The sequence below is a fragment of the Cervus elaphus genome, chromosome 26 (assembly GCF_910594005.1).
Source record: "Cervus elaphus chromosome 26, mCerEla1.1, whole genome shotgun sequence".
NCBI lineage: Eukaryota > Metazoa > Chordata > Mammalia > Artiodactyla > Cervidae > Cervus > Cervus elaphus.
Genome location: NC_057840.1, coordinates 17256021 through 17278075, shown reverse-complemented (window position 1 = coordinate 17278075; position 22055 = coordinate 17256021). Strand labels below are relative to the sequence as shown.

At 36.3% G+C, this 22055-nt stretch overlaps 1 protein-coding gene across 1 annotated transcript in view; it reads right to left on the bottom strand.

Moving 5' to 3' along the window:
• Positions 1 to 22055, bottom strand: part of ENPP1 (ectonucleotide pyrophosphatase/phosphodiesterase 1) — a 72390-nt gene that overhangs the window by 15046 nt on the left and 35289 nt on the right. Inside the window, exons 3-17 of the mRNA XM_043888220.1 lie at positions 20350 to 20466; positions 19140 to 19265; positions 18197 to 18257; positions 17053 to 17150; positions 15071 to 15150; positions 14066 to 14185; positions 12900 to 13009; positions 10547 to 10612; positions 10170 to 10242; positions 7908 to 8016; positions 6587 to 6718; positions 5062 to 5093; positions 4167 to 4294; positions 3096 to 3165; positions 2080 to 2167 (exon numbers count right to left, since the gene is read on the bottom strand). Coding sequence (XP_043744155.1) covers positions 2080 to 2167; positions 3096 to 3165; positions 4167 to 4294; positions 5062 to 5093; positions 6587 to 6718; positions 7908 to 8016; positions 10170 to 10242; positions 10547 to 10612; positions 12900 to 13009; positions 14066 to 14185; positions 15071 to 15150; positions 17053 to 17150; positions 18197 to 18257; positions 19140 to 19265; positions 20350 to 20466 — 1410 coding nt within the window. The remainder of the gene's footprint in view (positions 1 to 2079; positions 2168 to 3095; positions 3166 to 4166; positions 4295 to 5061; positions 5094 to 6586; positions 6719 to 7907; positions 8017 to 10169; positions 10243 to 10546; positions 10613 to 12899; positions 13010 to 14065; positions 14186 to 15070; positions 15151 to 17052; positions 17151 to 18196; positions 18258 to 19139; positions 19266 to 20349; positions 20467 to 22055) is intronic.

Below are 22055 nucleotides of genomic sequence, written 5' to 3'. Positions count from 1 at the left end.
TAAATCCAAATCTATATAAGAGTCCTTAACTCTTTACCTAAAATAAAACTAAAAATCTCTCTCTCTCATGTTGTAGAATATTTATGATCAGGTTATTCTTGATGGAAATATTGATATGCATGCTGTGCTTCTCTATAAAAATTTCTAAATTTTAGTGTAAACAATAACTATAGTTATCCCCTATTGAATGCTTATTATATGCCAATCATGCTAAATATATTTAAGTTGTCAATATTTGGTAGATGAATACAGGCAGACATCATTTCATTGTTATTTAGTCATTAAGTCATGTCTGACTCTTCACAACCCCATGGACTGCAAAACGCCAGGCTTCCCTATCCTTCACTGTCTCCCAGTTTGCTCAAACTCATGTCCATTGAGTCGATGATGCCATCCAACCATTTCATCCTGTCATCCCTTCTCCTTTTGCCCTCAACCTTTCCCAGCATCAGGGTCTTTTCCAATGAGTTGGCTCTTTGCATCAGGTGGCCAAAGTATTGGAGCTTTAGCATCAGTCCTTCCAGTGAATATTCAGGGTTGATTTCCTTTAGGATTGACTAGTTTGATCTGCTTGCTATCCAAGGGATTCTCAAGAGTCTTCTATAACACCACAGTTCGAAAGAATCAATTCTTCAGCACTCAACCTTCTTTATGGTCTAACTCTCACATCTGTACATGACTACTGGAAAAACCATAGCTTTGACTTGACAGAACTTTGTTGGCAAAGTGATATCTCTGCTTTTCAATATGCTGTCTAGGTTTGCCATAGCTTTTCATCTGAGGAACAAGCATTTCATTGTACTTCATTTTATCACACTCCAGAGATTTTTTTATAGTTGAAGGTCTGTGACAGTCCCACATTGTCAGATGATGCTTAGCATGTTTTAGCGATAAAGTACTTTTTAATTAAAGTCTGTACATTTTTCTAAACATAAGCTATTGCAGACTTAATAGACTACGCTATTGTGTAAAAAAAGCTTTTATGTGCACTGAAAATGAAAAAAACTCATGTACTTGCTTTATTAGAGTATTCACTTTATTGCAATAGTCTAGAACTGAATTTCAATTTCTCCAAGGTGGGCTTCCCAGGTGGCGCTAATGGTAAAGAACCTACCTGCCAATGCAGGAGAATTAGGAGATGTGGGTTCGATCCCTGGGTCAGGAAGATCTCCTGGAGGAGGAAATGGCAACCCACTCCAGTATTCTTGCCTGGAAAGCCCCATGGACAGAGGGGCCTGTTGGGCTTCAGTCTGCAGTGTTGCAAAGAGTTGGACTTGACTGAAGCGACTTGGTACACATGCACGCCAGGAATCAGCATGCTTCCTTAGCTAAAGGTCTCAAGCTACTAATATAGTAGACCTAGGATTCAAAATCAGCTCAGTCCAAGTCTAAGACTCATGCTGTTAATAATAACAACAGCAAACACTTACACAGTAAAGCACTTATTATGTGCCAGGCACTGTTTAGATGCTATAGGATAAATTAACTCACTTAAGTATTCAGGCTCCCACTAAAAGAATTATGCCAATACTTAGGACACATTTAAGGTTTTATAAATTCCAGTACTGTTATCAGAAAAAGGAAGCAATATTTTAAATGCAATACTCAACCATAAAAGCTCTAGTTGAGAAGGTATGGAGTAAACTAAGAATATAGCCAGAGTGTTCTCCTCCATTTCTGCAACCTTGACACTGCCGTCCATTCAACTATTATTGCTACTAGAGGATCCACCTGTTTTTTCTACCTTTCACAACCTCCAAATTCTTTTCCCTGGCTTCCACCCTGATCTGGTTCAACTGTCATCTCATTAAGTCTAGGGCCTAGCAAAGTCCCAGGCACTTGGCATTTATAGACTGTCTGCTCTGACTGTTATATCTCACCACTGTGCAGCCTAGTGGAAACAGATAGCTATGTTTTGCATATTTTTTCAATGACTCTGGGTCAGGAAGAAGAAAGGTGGAAATATGAAGATCTTGCCTTATCATCATTTCCTGAAAGGTGCCCGGCATGTGACCTACTTTCGATAATCTATTCCAGCTCTGTGTTCAGAAGGGAGAAGAGCTACCCATTCACACTTACCACACATTAAGTTATAGACTTCAATATTTTCAAAGGAGTCAACTTCAGTGCTGTGTTTGAATCCAGGTCCGTAGCCAATAAAGAGAGCCTACGTTGGCCAGAAAAGAAACTGGTCACTAAAAAGGTATTTTATATCTTTGCCCATTGTACATATACAAACTGGTTATATTAAGATAAGTGGAAAAATACTGTGCCCAGTGGACCTTCTAGGATATTATTTTAATCCCTGTTGCACATTTAATCTAAAGACATCTAGGATATCTTTCTTAACTTTATCACAATTCCTAACCTGACAACCAGAACAAAATGATGATGAAATCTTTTTTCAACTGTGAAATGGGATCTAAATCTTACTCTGCCCATCATTCACCATGCTGTAGGGATCAAATCAGATAATGATATGAGTGTATTTTGAAATTTTTAAAGTTCTAGGCAAATGGAGGGGATTATCTTTATTTAGAACATAAGTATGTTATCTTTCCACCTATTAATTACTGCCTTTCATTTACTGTGAAGCAACATTCTCAATGAAGTACAAATAGATGAAAAAATAATTATTAGAAATATAGTATGAAATATGGGCTTCCGTATTTCCAGGTGGCTCAGTGAGAAAGAATCTGCCTGCCAATGCAGCAGACACAGGTTTAATCTCTGGGTTGGGAAGATCTCCTGGAGGAGGAAATGGCAGCCCACTCTAGAGTTCTTGCCTGGAAAATCCCATGGAGAGAGGAGCCTAGTGGGCTACAGTCCACAGGGTCACAAAGAGTTGGACACGACTGAGTGTGCGCATGCACACACATACACACACACAAAGTGTAAGTCACATATTCATGGAACATAAATTTTTTAAAATTCTATTAATGTTCAAAGTAAAACAGCTATATGAAAGAATGTGCCTCATTAATTCTCTTTAAAGACACATAATGACAGTCTATGTCTTTAAGTCTAAAACTTTATATATCAGTTTTTTCTTTAGATATAAACTATAATTTTTAAAGTAGAATAGGTTTACTCACTTGCATATTTGAAAATGCATTATCAGAGCCATGGAATCCACTTCCACAATATTTCCTTTCTGAAGGATTCCTAATTGTCACATAATACAAATTAATAACGCAAAGTCCACTCATAAAGCAAAATCGACACTCATGACATTATCTCCATTAATAAAGAGTAACTATTCTTTGTATTTAACAATTTATTTGTAAAAATTATACCATTTAGCCTAAAGAAATGCTTGGAACATAGTAGATATGTTATTATTAGAGAACTAAATATTAGTTCTAAATTTAGTTCTCTAAACATATTAGAGAACTAAATATTAGTTCTCTCATGAGAATAAGGACCTTCTCTTCTTTCATATTCTTTTTCTAAACACTCAAAGTACAGTTCTCTAATAAGGGAGAGACAGTGTAATTCTGTTGACTGAATTCTGGTTTACTGCTTAAGTTTTGCTGGACAGGGTATGTATTTATCATCTCTGGCTTCCTGGTTTCCAAAAGTTAATGATCAAGTTTGAGATATTAACAATATGCATGATCCAAATAATTTGCTGAACATACCAATAAACTGAGGTTTATTGATAGATTTAGTATAACAAGAATGAAAAAAAAATCTCTGTCTAATGAAGATGGTAATTGCTCATTATTATAAAGTAAAGAGCTTTTGCCAATCATTTGTTAGACTTTGAAGGTATTATTAGGCATAACTATAACATATAGAAGAGACACAATGGCAAGTGGAACATAAGAAATAATCAAGATGGATGTGAGGGGATAGAGCAGTGGTTCTTAGCTGGAAGTGACCCCTCTCACCAGGGAATTTGCAGCAATTTCTGCAGATATTTTTTGTTGTCACAACTATCAAAAGTACTTTTTTATCTAGTGAGTAGAAGCCAGGGATGTTTTCAAATATCCCACAACACACAGGACAAAGAATTATCTGATCCCAAATGTCAATAGTCCAAGGCTGAGAGAAACTGGGACAAAAGGAATCATATTTGAAGTCTTCATATTACCCCATCATTGGAAAGGACCCAATGGTTACCTTGGATGACTAGGTTTACCTGGGAGACTGTCAGAACTTACAATGCAAGTTGCCACTGAGGATCCAAATAGAATGTCAAGGGCTCAATTCTGTCACTTTTGGCAAAATGCAAACGCTTGGGTAAGAATTGTTTCAGGTAAGGTTTGAAGTGCTGGTTTGGTTCCTGGCACTGAAATTGTAAGAGGCAAAGAAAAACCATTATTTCCATATTTTCTTCAGTGTAAACTGCTCTTGAAATTGCTTCCTAAGTCCATATGAATTTTTTTCTCCCAAACGTTTAATCAGTATGCCCAATAAGTCATAGATGCAAAAATAACTGAGTTTTCACTACTTATATAATGTACAAGTTGCATATTCCCAACTATTATATATTCTTATTTTATAGGAAATTCTAATTATTGCATAAGAGCCCTAGGATGTTTAGATTGAGACACCAGTTTGTATTTGTGCTACTACTGATAATCTATTTTCAAATACTCTTATAATAATTTTAAGAACTTTCTTTAAAATTGTAAGAATTTTCATCAAGTAAAAAAAAAATGGAATATAGGTAAATTAGCATCAGGACAAAAGTTTAAGAAATCAACACAAGAAAAACTTGTAGGAAATATATCATAATGCTAAGTGTTTATGGTAGTATGGCCACAGGGTTTCCCCTCCTATTGTTTTCAATTACTTCTTGTACTGTCATATAAATTTAATAATGTCAGTAAATAAATTCTTAAAATTTTAAAAACCTACATTATTGAGATATGTCCTTAAAGGCCTTTAAAAACCACAGGGCATTTAAATGTTGGCCCAGATAATCAAAAAAAAAAAAAAAATAGATTAAGGTTAAAGTCTTACAATCTCCCAATCAAATACCAAAACTTTCTTCTAAATATATTTTATACAAAACTAGCAACAAAACGGTAATGGGGGAATAAAGATACTCACAGAAAGATTTTTGGCAATGCCTTCATAATCAACTGAAGAGAGATAAAGACAAGAAGAGTTGAATGGTATGCTACCATTAAAAATAATACAAAAATACAGCATGTCAGACACAAACCCATTTAAAACAATCACATACTACTTTAATAATTTTTCTTAAGTACTAATTAACACTTGTTATTGTACAAGTTAGAGTCTGTGCTTTGGGTGACTATGTCAATATACTTGCATAACAATTTTCCTGGAGGGAAATCCACATCTCCTCATGAATATTCAACCATATCTACTGAAACATATAGCACTGCATATACCCAAACCTAATCCAACGCTGATGACTGTCAGAAAAACCTCTTTTCTCTTTCCATTTCAAAGGTAATTGTAACAGAATGATAAACAAAACTACTCTTAGTATTTTACAATTACCAAGGATGGTAATCGAAAAGAAGGGGATAACAATCAGTTCTTAAACAGGCTTAATTTTCAAAAGAATGAATGTTTAAAATTTCCTGGCAGTTTGGGTATGACATGTGGTCAAGAGAGAATGTGAAATTTCTTCTTCTCTGCTCACAAAACACTTTCTCATTGCTTTTCGGAATAGTTTAAGAAAGTCATTTCTGGGAAGAGAAATTAGTTGCTTATAGAATTAATCATTTCAGCCAGCATTCTTCCTCATAATGGAATATTATGCTATAACATCTGTAAGTAATTTTAATGAAATAATATTAATTAAAGTTGAATAAATGTAGCTGAAATTTTGAGCTTTTTTCCCTATAAGTAATCTGGAATCCAACACAAGCAACATATGAAAGTGAAAGTGTTACTTGCTCAGTCATGTCTCTGAGACTCTTTGCGATGCCATCCATGGACTGTACCCGCCAGGCTCCTCTGTCCATGGAATTCTCCAGGCAAGAATACTGGAGTGGGTTGCCATTCCCTTCTGCAGGAGATCTTCCCAACCCAGGAATCGAACCCAGGTCTGCTGCATTGCAGGCAGATGCTTTACCATCTGAGCCACCAGGGAAGCCCCAGAAAAATACACATGATAACATAAAACTGTACCAAGCTCATCAAATAACATTCTTAGTCATGAATAACAGATTAGCGGTTAGACTTCTGCCCTCACATCCAGTCCCATAAAATCCCTTTGGGTGCAGAAGGCCAGTCCTGGATATTTAATCATGAAAAAGAAATTAATTGATCACTTTTAATTTAAAGATATGATTCAGAGGAGGGTATTGTAAATATAGAGCCTTCCCAGGTGGTAAAGAATTCATCTGCTAATGCAGGAGATGCAAGAGATCCAGGTTCGATACCTGGGCCGGGGATCCCCTACTGGGGATCGCCTGCAGGAAGATCCCCTAAGTAGGAAATGGCAACCCACTCCAGTATTCCTGCCTGAAGAATCCTATGGACAAAGGAGCCTGGCAGGCTACAGTCCATGAGGTTACAAAGAGTCAGACACGACTGAGCACGCACACACTAACTGTAAATATAATCATATTCAAAATTAGCACAGAGATATACTTACATGAATAGTATTTATCTGGAACATCAGAGGGTCTCAGGCGAGCTGCAGGTCCATATACAACTTTAACATCTTTAATATCTCCCAAGTATTTATTCAGATACACATATTTCTTACAACTGCCTTGTTCCATGCCTAGGAGAAAAAAAAAATCCCCAAACATGTTGCAACTTTAATAAAAAACCTTTAACATGTAGGACAGAATTTCTTTCACTTCCAGAATTAAAATCAATAAACATGAAGTCAGCATTCATGATGGGCTTCCTAGGTGGCGCTAGTGGTAAAGAACCTGCCTGCCAGTGCAGAAGACTTAAAAGATGTGGGTTCGATCCCTGGGTCAGGAAGATTCCCTGGAGGAGGGCATGGCAAGTCGCTCTAGTATTCCTGCTTGGAGAATCCCATGGACAGAGGAGCCTGGTGGGCTACAGTCCATGGGGTCACAGAGCAGACACGACTGAAGTGACTTAGCACACACGCATGCAAGCACTTGTGATAGTTGAACATCTAACAGGTAAGACACAGAGCTTCACATATATTTACCACTTCACTTAAAAAAATATTTTCCCTTCTCTTCATCCAAAATTAGTTCAGTGTTTCTTATTTACGTATTACAATATTTTTATGTGAATGGGGAAGAGTACCACAGTTTTAGCCTGAATATGAAAGCACAGTTATTTTCTCAGAATCAACTAGTATATTAACTAGGAGTATAAAACACTCATCTCATTTTCAGACTGGAAGCTTCTTTAGAATACATCTTCTTAGGACTGTTTCTAGAAATAGTTTTCAATAATTATTTCTGAAGCAAACAATAACAACAACAAGAACAAACAAAAAGAAGCTTTTTCTGATTTTCCTGTATACACATTGCTTTTACAGTCCCAAGTCTGCATACAAACATGTTCCAAAGGTCACAGTAAGTAAGAGTTAGATCAAAATACTGCCAAAATTAACACATACTCCTTTTTAAAGTCAGATTTATCATTCTAGAGAAAATAGAAGCAGCACATAGTAATCTGTTCAAAGCATGCCTAAAATGTTTAGAGTAGATTTACCAAAATCTAATATTGAAAAAAAACCCAAGTTCCTGACGTAAGCCCTCCCCAAATCAGGAGATGAATGCATCGTGGTTAATAAGCTCTTAGGTGTCTGTGAGTTCTCTGTTTCACTTGCCACGTTATATTTAATGTAGTATTTTCTAAAGGTTCTCCTCAAGAAATAATTAGCTATAAAAGTCAGAGGAAATAATAAAACAGTAATCAATCAAGTAAACTTCTAGAAGCTCCATTTAACCTGAAGGATAAATGATATAAACTCAGGTTACCATGATCTGAAATGAGGATGAGGTTCAAGCATCTATGCAAGTTCAGCTCCTTCAGACCGTCCATCAGCATGCCAACCATGTTGTCAACCCTCTGCAAAGCTCTGATGACCTAAGAAAGCGAAACAGTCTCACGTCATGCAGTTAAAAGTGTTCACGAAATGCTTCTTAGGGTTCTGTGTACTTAATTTTTTAAAACTAGAACTTCTAGGAACAAAACCCATTATTTCCAAACAAACTGCATTATTTTGCATGACTCTCACAAGGACACAGAATGGCATATGGTTTTGGCAAACTGCCTTTGGTATTTCTCTGCTCCTCTCTTGCAGCAAAATCACCCAAGGGAAATTCTTGTGCATCTTTTTGCCTATAGCAAACCAGTCTAATCTTTACTTATAGTCTGTGTATTTTACTGTATTATGAAACACGCTCTTTCAACATGATCTCTCATCGACTGAAAGATATCCAAGTAACATGGACTGGGATTTTTAAGTTTTAAGATAAAGTAGGTTTTGATGAGCCAATAATACTAGCATTTAACCGAGTTTATAAATTGATGAATATGATTTAAAAAGCAATGGACTGGACGCTGAATGAAGATGAATCAGAAAAGCAGTTATGTTGGGAAATCTTTCAATTCAGTTCAGTTCAGTTGCTCAGTCATATCCGACTCCCTGCGACCCCATGAACCGCAGCATGCCAGGCCTCCCTGTCCATCACCAACTCCCGCAGTTCATCCAAATTCATGTCCATTGAGTCGGTGATGCCATCCAAACATCTCATCCTCTGTCGTCCCCTTCTCCTCCTGCCCTCAATCTTTCCCAGCATCAGGGTCTTTTCCAATGAGTCAGCTCTTCGCATCAGGTGGCCAAAGTATTGGAGTTTCAGCTTCAACATTAGTCCTTCCAATGAACACCCAGAACTAATTTCCTTTAGGATGGACTGGTTTGGATCTCCTTGCAGTCCAAGAGACTCTCAAGAGTCTTCTCTAACACCACAGTTCAAAAGCATCAATTCTTCTGCACTCAGCTTTCTTTATAGTCCAAATCTCACGTCCATACATGACTACTGGAAAAACCATAGCCTTGACTAGATGGACCTTTGTTGGCAAAGTAATATCTCTACTTTTTAATATGCTGTCTAGGTTGGTCATAATTTTTCTTCCAAGAAGTAAGCATCTTTTAATTTCATGGCTGCAATCACCATCTGCAGTGATTTTGGAGCCCAGAAAAATAAAGTCAGCCACTGTTGCCACTATTTCGCCATCTATTTCCCATGAAGTGATGGGACCAGATGCCATGATCTTAGTTTTCTGAATGTTGAGCTTTAAGACAACTTTTTCACTCTCCTCTTTCACTTTCATCAAGAGGCTCTTTAGTTCTTCTTCACTTTCTGCCACAAGGGTGGTGTCATCTGCATATCTGAGGTTATTGATATTCTCCTGGCAATCTTGATTCCAGCTTGTGATTCTTCCAGCCCATCGTTTCTCATGATGTACTCTGCATATAAGTTAAATAAGCAGGGTGACAATATACAGCCTTGACGTACTCCTTTTCCTATTTGGAACCAGTCTGTTATCCATGTCCAGTTCTAACTGTTGCTTCCTGACCTGCATACAGGTTTCTCAAGAGGGAAATCTTTAGTGAACACAAAAGTAATACTGGTCTTAAAAAAATTTTTTTTTGGTCTTAAAATTTATATGATCTGATAATCCATTACAAAATGACCCTTAGACTTACTTGTAGCCAAACTGACCTAGAGATGGATCTTGATAGTGAAAGAATAAAAATTATATTAGCATCTGGCCAATTGCTTAGACTAACATAAGAGGTATGGGAAACCTTCCTCAGTCTAGTGATGACACGACCGTGCTGTCGGCCACATGTCTTCCACCTCTCAGAAAGAGCATCTCTGCTGAGCTGACAGACAGAATCAGAGCAAGAGCACATAGGGTCGTAACCACACTGAAATCAGTGGCGATAGGTTTTGCTAGAAAGAGGACAGAGGGTGGAGAGTGACAGGTCTCATTCGAAATTAAAAATACAGAATTTAACTCATCATTTGTTCAGTTCAGCACCGTAGATAGCATAAAATCAAACAATGTTCCCAGTTCTTTTGATTAAAGTGCATCTTTTCAGTTTAATAGAAATGTCCTTAACACTCTTTCTAGAAATCATGGATTCGATCAAGAAATCTGCTTCAAAGCAAGGTTCAGTGAGATGCTACCAGGTTTAATGAAATAACCAGTGATAAAAACGTACTTACTTCACTGCTGACTGGTCCATAAGAGTGACCCGAAGAATCTGGTTCTTCTAAATACAGAGTGTAAAAGTGTGGTCTAAATCAAACAGTATCAAAATGTAATATTTTACGAACACATTGTAAAACAGAATAGAAAGAATAATTCAACAAATGATAGTGAATAAAAGCTATACAGCACTGGAGTAACATTTCTAAAAGTGCTGAGAAATAATTTACATGTTTAGAATTCTTCGAAACATGGCTGTAATAGTCACTAAAAAGTTCATTTGGATATAAAACATCATAGGCAATAGCAAAGTTTTCTGTCATCTATTTAAAATATTCAGACATTTTTATAAAACAAAGCAGTATTTCAGAGTGGAAATTAATCATCTACATACCTTTCATCTTTAGGAAGCTGTAGCCACTTAAGAACGGCTAAAATTCTTTCTTCAAATGGTACTGAACTAAAATGAAAGATAAAATGAAACAAACATGTGACAAGTGTTAGGGTTTAAAATATCAATGCATGTCTTACTAAAAACTGCATTCAGAGAGATTAAAACAATTCAAGACATCAAATGTGTTTGAAGCAATGTAAGAGTTTCATCTGAAAACTTAAAATTGTTTTCCCAACCTAGGAACAAACATTAAGTTTTTACACATTTGAAAGTTGTTGTTCATTATTATTCAGTTACCCAGTCGTGTCTGACTCTTTGCAACACCATGGACTACAGCACGCCAAGCCTCCCTGCCCCTCACCATCTCCCAAAGTTTGCCCAAGTTCATCAGTGATGCCATCCAGTCACCTCATCCTCTGATGTCCTCTTCTCCTTCTGCCCTCAATTTTTCCCAGCATCAAGGACTTCAGTGAGTCAGCTGTTTGCATCAGATGACCAAAATACTGGAGCTTCAGCTTCAGCATCAATCCTTCCAATGAGTATTCAGGGTTGATTTCTCTTAAGATTGACTGGTTTGATCTCCTTGCTGTTTAAGGGACTCTCAGGAGTCTTTTCCAGTACCACAGTTTGAAGGCATCAATTCTTTGGCATTCTGCCTTCTTTACGGTCTCACAACCGTACATGACCACTGGGAAGACCATGGCCTTGACTATATTGGACCTTCTTTCAGCAGAGTGATGTCTCTGCTTTTTAACACACTTCTAGGTTTGTCACAGCTTTCCTGCCAAGAAGCAATCATCTTCTGATTTCATGGCTGCAGTCACCATCTGCAGTGATTTTTAGAGTCCAAGAAGAGGAAATTTGTCACTATTTCCCCCCATCACTCCTTCTATTTGCCATGAAGTAATGGGGCTCGATGCCATGATCTTAGTTTTTTTTTTTTTAATATTTAGTTTTAAGCTGGCTCTTTCACTCTTCTCCTTCATCCTCATCATGAGGCTCTTTAGTTTCTGTTCACTTTCTGCCACTGCATATCTGATGTTGTTGTTTTTCCCACGTATCTTGATTCCGGCTTGTAACTCATCTAACCTGGCATTTCTCATGATATGCTCAGAGTATAGGTTAAACAAACAGAAAGTTTGTAAAAAAAAATGAAAGCTGTAGTCGGGTGTAAAAATTTGCTTCCCATTTTATTCCTGTATCTGAGAGTAGGAAATGCCATGTCATGAATAACCCATGTGTCAATACACTCTTTCCTCATGAAGACTTCATGAAGATGAACCCACTCATTGATGACTCTCAGTAAAATTGGGAAACGGGCACTTGATGGGCAGACAGTTCTCCAGGCAACAGTTTCTGGGCAGAATTAATGACATCTTCCTCTGGGCACAGAATTTTGTTTCCAGGTCTCCATCAGAGTGCTTGCCAACCCCAAGTACACTAGGTTGTTCCTTGAGAAGGTCTCTATCAGAACTTGAGAGGCCAGACAATGTGTATCACTACTCTGCAAAATTCTCCAAGTCTAAGACAGTGCTTGATGCATAGAATCTCAATTACCATCCTCGGAATGAAATTAATGGCAAATAACAAGGTGCTTACATGAACCACAAAGAATAAACAATAGCATAAGGTTACCAAAGAAAATATGCATTTCTTATTTGGAATTTATGAACTTTGCCTTTCGTCCCTCAAATACACTATTGTATTGGTTTTATGACATAAATTCCCCAAGTATAAGCCAAATTATTTTGCTAGTCTCACTAAAATGATCCAAAGGGAGTCTTCCAGAAAAAAAGTTGCGTGAGTTGCATGTTTTTGTTTTTGTTTTTTTTCCACAATACCTCATGGATTTTGAATATCAAAGGGAGGTTACTCTAATCAGTTCCACTATAGATGGAATGTTTAAAAAAGTAATTTGAAAATGCAAATCTAGAGGTGCCATTACTATCTTCTTTCAAATAGTATTTTTGGACACCAGAGGGTCACTCCTACCCATGTCCCTTTAATACTTTCAGCTCCTTCTTCTAGTTCTTTCTTCCTGGAGTGAAAATGTTCGGGACCGCTACTTTCACCAGGACTTCAATTCTTATTCCTATCCAAAGATCTGAACACAAACTCCAACATGTTACCACCAGTGCTTTCTAGAAAACCTCCAAAAAAAGAAACAAACCACCTCATCTAGTTTTACTATCTATCTACCATCCATCCATTTAAAACTCTTTGAAATAGAGTTCTTATTTTGATAGGTCTCATTTTTCAGATAACATATCATTCAAACGCTAGAACTCAGGCTGTGATAAGAAAATAAACTGTTCTATGTTATAGGTCCTAGAAAAAGTACAGTTATACATACCCATTATAGATTTTATAGATGTCTGGGAAAATTCCATTAATTTTCACATCTGATCCTGGCCAAAAAAATGTGCCTGTCTTCAGGCCTTGATGTTTAGCTGTGAGCCAAATCTGGAGAAGACAGGGAAGGAAAATTAGGAAATTATGGAAGCACCGATTTCTTGGGAAACTGTGTTCATGCAACTGCCAATGCTTTCCTCTCAAATGCTAGAAAGTTTTGATGTCAGTAAGCTCCAGCAGTTAGACTACAAAACAACCATGTAATGAGATTTTGCACAGCAGCAAAAAGAAATTAAATAATCAGAAATTAAATTAACTTAAAGAACATAAACAATTGGTAACTCCTGCAACTTTTATAGACTTGCTTCTACTTAATAGGCTTCTGTTAAAAGAAAAAAAAAAATCATGAAAAAAAGAAAAATTCACAAATATATATATCTTTAACTTATTGACATATTTTGCTTATGTAACTTAACATTTATTGAGCACTTATTATTTCCAGTTACAGTTCTAAATGGTACTCCTATAAGCAACTTAGAATATTAATTTAAATTATCATCACAATAACTCTATGAGGTAGTTAACAGAATTATTTACAGTACAGAAAATGGACACAGAAAGAATAATTTGCCCCAAAATCACAGTTTTAAATGTCAGGGCTAAAAATTTGAAATTATAACTTGCAAATTAACATCATGCTCTTTTCCTTCTAAGAGGGATATCAAGACTATTCAAATAGACCTTATAGAATTGTTGTGGCAGTTTTTAAAAATTAAAAAGGAGAACACATCTAGATCACAATCAGAGAGAATCTTCTAAGTCAGCAAATGCAAAGTCATAGTTTACTCCTGCAGAAACAATTAGCTTTGTGTAAATCAAAATATTACCCCCAGATTACTGCTCTTGCTACTAGGACAAAAAGGTAGCATTAAGCAGAAAAGAAAACTGGCTCAGAATAACCTGAACCCTACTCGGGAATAAAATATACAAAGATATAAGCTATATTTAGAGTTATCTGCATTTATCTTTATTTGCATAAGGATTACACAAACACAGCAGATTAAGTAGGTTCTTAAAAACTCCAGGGGATCTGTTATTTTACTCTGCTAGAAACAGATGAGAATAATAAAAAATAATTTTAACAGCTAAATTAAATAAACAACTCACTGGTTCTCCTTTGTACCACTCAGGGTTAAATTTCTCTTTGCTTTTAAGTGCAAAGTGAGCATTCATTTGGGGATCATACATTTTATTGTCAATGATGCCATGGGATTCTGGATAAAGTCCCTAAAAAACATAAAATACAAGTTTTATGCATGTTATGAGTTTTTAATGTTAAGGTTACAGAACAAAATCATCAGAGAGAAATACACAACTGAAGCTACAAGGAATTTAACCTAGCTTAATTAAGGAGAGAAGGACAAAACACTGCGTATTATCAAAATACAACCAACCGCTTAAGGTTTTATGTAGTACTTGTGGCTTTAATTTATGTAATAGGAGAAAATAAATTAGGAATGGTGGCAGCCTCTTAATTTTGAAAAAATTACTGAGATGTCCTTTTGGATTGCTCAGTGAAAAATTTCTGCATAACAAAATCCTTTTTGATTGGGGTCCAAGAATAGCTTGTACCAATATAAGTCAAAGTATTAATTCTCTGGCTTCAACCCTGAGGCCTAATGAATTCTACATTTTTTTTTTTCTGGATCCAAATTAAATCTGAAAGTGAAACAAAAAGAGAGCTGTAATCACATCTAGAGTCAGGCAAAGTGGTTTGCTTAGACTCACACATTGAAATGATTGGAAAGACGGCCAAGGACCTGTGAGTGCAGACAATCTGGGGCTCAAATAAAGTAAGCTAAAAACTCATCAGAAAGAACAGAACCTAAGAATCTTAAACTGAAAGGGAATTAAGAAATCATTTCTTGGGGTCTTCAATCACCTCTTTTCACAGATGGGAAATGGAGACCCAGAAGGTAAAGTGACTTTCCCAAGGGCACAACAGGTTAGTAGAAGAGCAAGGACCAGAACCTCAGTTTCTCTGTTTAACTACACAATGAAAAAGAAGTTATTGTTTTCTGATCTGAAATCTCTCTTGAATTATTCTCTTGAAAAATGTTATATTTACATCTCACTTTTGTGAACATACAAAAATTGAAATCCAGAGCTTACTGTGACAATGCTGTAGTGATTGGGGAAAGTTTTTGTTGGATATACTGGTCTCATGTTTTTAGTATATGTCCCACAGGTTTCTACAAGGGGAAAAAAAGATTGTTATTAAATACAACTGACAATCTGTTTCCTTCATTTAGCGTTGATACCACAGACTTCTGAATAGTACTAAAACATGAATCCAGAAGGGATTTACAACCATTTAAAAATTCAGGGTGACCCACTGAAATGTTGTGAAGTAATTAGCCTCCAACTAATAAAATAAATAAATAAATAAATAAAAATTCAGGGTGAATTACAAAGCAACATTGTGGATTCAAACTCAATGTTGAGAGCTAGTTTTTCCTTTTAGTTAAAAAAAAATTAAAATAAATAAGCCAATGAAATATTTATCCCATACTTACTAATAACATTAAGTTCCAGATGGACCATAATGATGCTTGCTAGATCTTTGCTATTACTTGGTGGTAACATATCTAAATACAAGCTGTAGTTTTAAAAAAAAACAAACAGCCAAAACAAAACTACAAACTTCCCTAGTTGCTAACTCAGCAAAATGAAAACAAGAATGAAGCAGTAGCTAGGAGGACATTGTCCCACTCTAAAGTCCAAACCAGTTAACTCTAGACAAATTCAACACTGCTTTAATGATAAAAGGCATCTTCTGGCTTCAAGTATTAATACGAGAAGGACAGAAGTCAAACTGTTCCTGATTTAGCCCTAAAGTCACATTCCTCTTCTGCCTCTACCACTGAGCAGGGAACACATCACTAATGATTCTAGCATTTCAATACCTCATTGCCCAAAATGTTCCTCAGGCTGGTACATGTCTCTCTATCTCCTTGCATTCCAAACAGCTCAGAATTATAGGCTACACTTCCTAATTACCCAAAGCAAGGACTTTAGTTAACTATGTATTGAGTTCCTTCCAACTTCACATATAGGTACCTATGGCTCCTTACTTCTGCACTCAGGATATTGTATTCGATGCTATGGAAACAAACCTTCCCCCCGATGATAACAAAGGGCCAGATGCAAGCCTCAAAGCCCGTGAGCCTGGCTGATAAAACAGAGTCTTTCTTGTCCATGTAAGCTCTTTCCTAAAGACTTTTGTGTCAAATGATTATTTATAAAAACTACTTTCTTCCCAATAGAAATTAAAAACTGAAATTTTTAGTTCTCCAAATATTAGTTTCTTACAAAAGAAGTACAATAAATGTACCTATGTGATTACGGAGAGTGATTTTGACATTTAAATATTCAAGTCCAGTAAATAATGTCTTCAGAACTCCAGAAGAACACCAAAATAGTGAATTTACTTATTTCCATTTCAGTCCAGAATTACACTGTGGCTATTCAAACACTGATCACTGATAACAAGCAATGTTCTTCAGCTTTTATACTCATATTTAATTTTTTATTTTTTCAATAATGATGATAAGAGTGATACCCATATTACTGGTGGTTAATGTGATTTAAAACTTTTGCATTCATACTAAGAAAAGACTATTCTACTACTGCATTACTAACTTTTAATTAAGAAATTGGAAGGATGCCTCATGATACTAAAGGATAAATAACAAGTAAATATTCTATGTCTGCACTACTAGATTCATATAAGAAATACCTTCAGTTTTTGAAATTCTACTTTAAGATGTAGTCATATTAGATAAATAAATATACAAATAGTTAGTCCACAAAATGAATCCAAAAGTCTAAGGAAAAAAAAAAAAGTATGTCTTACCCTTAACATCTGTAACCAAGGAGTAAAAACCCCGAGATAATCATTATTATCCTAGAGTTGTTTAAAAGGCAGTTTTAGAACAATTATAATATTAAAGACTAGGTCCTTATCACTAGGGTTTAACTATTTTACAACGGAGAAGTTTAGTAACACAGATTCTGCTGTATTTTTCCAAAAAGAGACTGCCTTCTCAGTCTACTGACACTGTGGCACTCCAATAGTATACTCTGTTACTCACTCAGCTTGCTAATAACAGGAAGAAGTCCTCCCCAAGTGTGTAAATATTCTGCCCTGAAACCATCCAAAGAAAATAAGAGGGTAGGAGGTGTTTCAAACCTGGGTAATGAGAAAGAAAGAAAAAAAATGTGTAAAGAAGAAAGAAGACACAGATCCAGTAAACATTTTCCACTGAGGTCGGGATGTAATCTAAGGTAAACTAACAAGCTCAACAAGCATCTTTATAAAGAATATTTTAGAAGTGTCTATATTCATACATATGATTTTGTATTTCATCATGTACATTATCAAATAGTACTGACTGAGCACTCATCCCATTTTGAGGCACCATACAAAGACCATCATTTATGGTCCCTGCTATTCTAAAAGACAGACGAAATGCAACCAAAATGCAATAATATTTCTCCAATTTGTAGGAGAATAAATATTAACAAACAGCATATTCTAAATTGTGTTCTTATTTCTACTAGGGCAGCTTTATAATGTTTAACAGTTTGGAAAAATCATTATTTTAAACACATAATATATTTCTGAAGATTAATAATTCAAATTACATAGATCTCAAGTGGAACAAAGATAAACATGTCTAACACTGTCACCAAATTTCCACTTTTCAAATTCTACACTAACCTTTCCTGATGACCTTATAAACATAAGGTATTGTATAAAATACTTTAGACAAAAAATGGAAAATACAAATTATAAAAATTATGTAACATCTCTCATAGACATGTTATCCTGAAAATACATAAGTGAACCAAAAATTTTTTTTAAAAAAGTTATAAAGTAATTTGTTATAAGTTCAACTTGAAAAACTTCAAATGAAAGTAAAGATCCTTTTTTCCTAAGAAGGAAGACACAAATTCTTCCACCTAGCACTCATGAACATTAAATATTCATAACCTCTCTTTTTTTATCCAGTTTCCAGACCAGGAGTGGGAAGTGGGGGATGAGGGTTGGGGGGCTGGGGGAGAGGGTCATGCCATAATCACTTCTATACCACCAATGCCAAAAGAAGGTCTAACTAAAAATAATATTTATTGAACCAGTGAATTATTATTATTATTTTTATCTTTTCAATTTGGAAAGAGAAAGAATGGTACTTCTATAAAAGAAAACATTAGTATCTCAGAGTATAATCTTACCCTGCTGGACACTGTGGCTCATCAATGCTGTCACATTCTTCTTCTGCCCAGCTTTTCTCCCCTAAAATATTTTCAAGAAGTACAGTGAGTTGAACACATTCAACAGAAACAATGGTCGTGATGTTTGTGAGACACATTAGGACACATTCCAAAAAAAAAAAAAAAAATTAAGAGACACATAGATCATGTGGGGTGTGATTCTCAGGGAATAGAACAAATAGAGAGTTATTCTATTTCAAAGTAAGAGTTAGTTGATATCAGGAATTAAAGAATGAATTTATAATTGCAAGACTAAAACATATTGCTGTATTTGTGAGAACTTGAAGGCACCTTTTCCATTTTCAAATTGTCGCTAATAATATTTTCAGCCAAAATTTATAACCCAACTTCGTTCCACCCAACAGAATCTTCTGCTTTAGTTCCTCTCATACAGAGTCAAATTTTGTCAAAGAATTTCAAGGAACCCTGCAACACCTAGGCAAGACATCAGAGTAACACCAGCTTACACAGAGTCTTAGACACTAACTTCTCTCAACATCAGGCAGACACTGTCCTCGTTTACGATGAAAGAACCTGTTACATAGTCAGCCAAGATTGTGAAGTGATTGTTCCACAAATACAGCATTAAATAGGCAGCTAATATCAAAATAACCTGAGGGTGGAGCAGCAGCAGAGTGTATGACTATAGATAAAAAAGACTAGCTGTGTGTAGACAATCATGGTTATTAGGCTGGGTGATGCAAGCTTTATTACATATTCTCTCTATTCACGTATATATGTTTGAAACTTTCTTTAAAAAAATGCCTTTAAGATATTTTTTCAGCCAATATGGTTCGTCAATAACTATGACTTCGACTGTAAAAAACACACCCATGCCAACCCCCTCTGAGACCTAGGAAGATGTCCGCCTGTGTCTGAGCCTGGTGAGGTACAACCTCCTGACCTCGGCACACGGATCCGTGGTTGACACAACAGTCTCCCTTGTCCTTGCAGTCATCTGAACAGGAGCAGAGGCTTCGGGACAACCTTTTCTCACCACACCTGAATTTGCTGCAAGTCCATATCCGCTCTAGAAACAAATGTCAACATAACGCATTTTATGGTCCAAATTCAACATGTCCAAAATGAACACAGAACTGTCTTCCAGAACGTGATCATGAGAGATGATGGACCATTTCTTCACCCTCAGTGACTCACAGAACTTTTCACCACAGTGGTCAATCTGAACCAACAGAAAATACGCAGGCAACAATTATCATTTCACTAAAAATCCAGAATCTCATCATTTTAAAATGTAAACGCTGAATGAGAAGCAAGTCCAAAAGAGAGGGAATATACGCATTAATGTACGTATGGCTGATCATTCTGCTGTAAGGTAGGAACTAACAAAACATTGTAAAGCAACTATACTCCAATAAAAATTAATTAAGAAAATAAAAAATAAAATGTAAACAGACGTAACTTTTATTATACAACTCCCATGTCAATCTTGGCTTATTCCACCAGTCATTGCCAGAGTTCTCCAAATTTCTCTAAATCTAGCTATCATTTAAATGTTATTATTCTATGGGCTTCCCTGGTGGTTCAGATGGTAAAGAATCTGCCTGCAATGCAGGAAACCTGGGTTCAATCCCTGGGTCAGGAAGATCCCCTGGAGAAGGGAATGGCAACCCACTCCAGTATTCTTGCCTGGAAAATTCCATGGACCGAGAAGCCTGGCAGGTTAAAGTCCATGGGGTCACAAAGAATTGGACAAGACTGAGTGATGAATACTTTCACTTTCATAGGTAAAAAAGATCAAATCAAACTTTTCACAGTCTGATAGCTTTATTTTAAGGTTTAGGTGGATGTCTTAAGAACTCTTGCTTTAATAAGCCCATAACAGAAAGAGTCATATATTTTTAATCAGCCTTTTTGAACTTAGGTAAAATGCAAATTAGACTATATAGGCTGTCAGTAAATACTGAAAACCAGCACAGTGCTGCCATCCATAAAATTTTTAACAAAGGCAAGATATGCAAATTTTGTTTGTGTCAGGAAATACAAAGGACAAATTTTTTAAAATCTCAAATGGGTTAGGTAAATCAGACACCTAAAAGATGCAGAACTTTCCTTTGCTCTTTTACCCCATCTTTTCCCCTGCACATTCTTACCTGGTTCTATACACGTCTCCTGGTAATCTAGACAGCAGTTTCCAAGGTCAACACAAGCAACGTCACAGCGGCAGTTTCCAAATGTTCTCTCAAAACAGCGACCCTTGCAACTCTTAACTGAAAATATCGAATGAGTTAGATGTTTCTAATCATTACATAAATACAAAGCAAATATCAACTAATGTACCCTAAGTTCAGTATTGAGTTGGTTTAAATACTCTTTTAGAAAACACAGATGGGATGGGCAAAAAGCTAACCAAGAATCTTTTCACAAATACTTATAGAAAGTGACACAGACAGAAGGCAGTAACCTTATGTATCAAGTTTGCAATTTTATCTCTTGCCATAGAAACAAAAGATAATTTTTTTCTTTTATATAGTATAATAAACCCTAAGGGGCTAATGAAACTTAAATACATATAGAATATTAAATAAAGGAAAAATAAGAAGAGCTTGTTCTGAATATTTTATGTAGGGTTCTCTAAAAACTGATAATCTCTGAAAACTTCATGAAGACAAAGAGTACCTGACTTACGACACCCTAAGTCTGGTGTAAAGAAGTAATGTGTTTGTGCAGAAAATGTTCTGCTGGACTCATCTCCCACCACACCTGATGTGTCCATTGCACCTTCAGATCTAGCCTGGCTCCCTCTGAGAAGTTTTCCCAAACTCCCCTGTCTAGATGCTTTTTCCATTTTTTAAAGTTTATATGAAACCTCATCTTCCCTTTCAGTCACTGAATTTCATTTGTAACTAGATCATTTGGTTACTACCCCAGTCTCAACCTGGACCACAAACTTCTTAGGGACAAGGACCACATCTGGACGCTGGCCAGCACACTGTACCCCGGGAATCCAGCAAGAGCCGTGACTACAGTTGGTACTAGTGAGTTTTCGTTAAATGGGCAAATGCCAGACGTGGAAGGAAAACACTTTGCATTAAAAACAACTTTACGGCTGAGTAAAATTCCATGGTGTATATGTACCACAGCTTCCTTATCCATTCATCTGCTGATGGGCATCTAGGTTGCTTCCATGTCCTGGCTATTATAAACAGTGCTGCGATGAACATTGGGGTGCACGTGTCTCTTTCAGATCTGGTTTCCTCAGTGTGTATGCCCAGGAGTGGGATTGCTGGGTCATATGGCAGTTCTATTTCCAGTTTTTTAAGGAATCTCCACACTGTTTTCCATAGTGGCTGTAATGAGATGGATGAAACTGGAGCCCCTTATACAGAGTGAAGTAAGCCAGAAAGATAAAGAACATTACAGCATACTAACACATATATATGGAATTTAGAAAGATGGTAACGATAACCCTATATGCAAAACAGGAAAAGAGACACAGAAATACAGAACAGACTTTTGAACTCTGTGGGAGAAGGTGAGGGTGGGATGTTTCAAAAGAACAGCATGTATACTATCTATGGTGAAACAGGTCACCAGCCCAGGTGGGATGCATGAGACAAGTGCTCGGGCCTGGTACACTGGGAAGACCCAGAGGAATCGGGTGGAGAGGGAGATGGGAGGGGGGATCGGGATGGGGAATAAGTGTAAATCTATGGCTGATTCATATCAATGTATGACAAAACCCACTGAAATGTTGTGAAGTAATTAGCCTCCAACTAATAAAAAAATTAAAAAAAAAAAAAGCAAATTTTATTTTAGGCTGAATACAGATTTTTTAAAACCTTAGAGAGCAACTAAG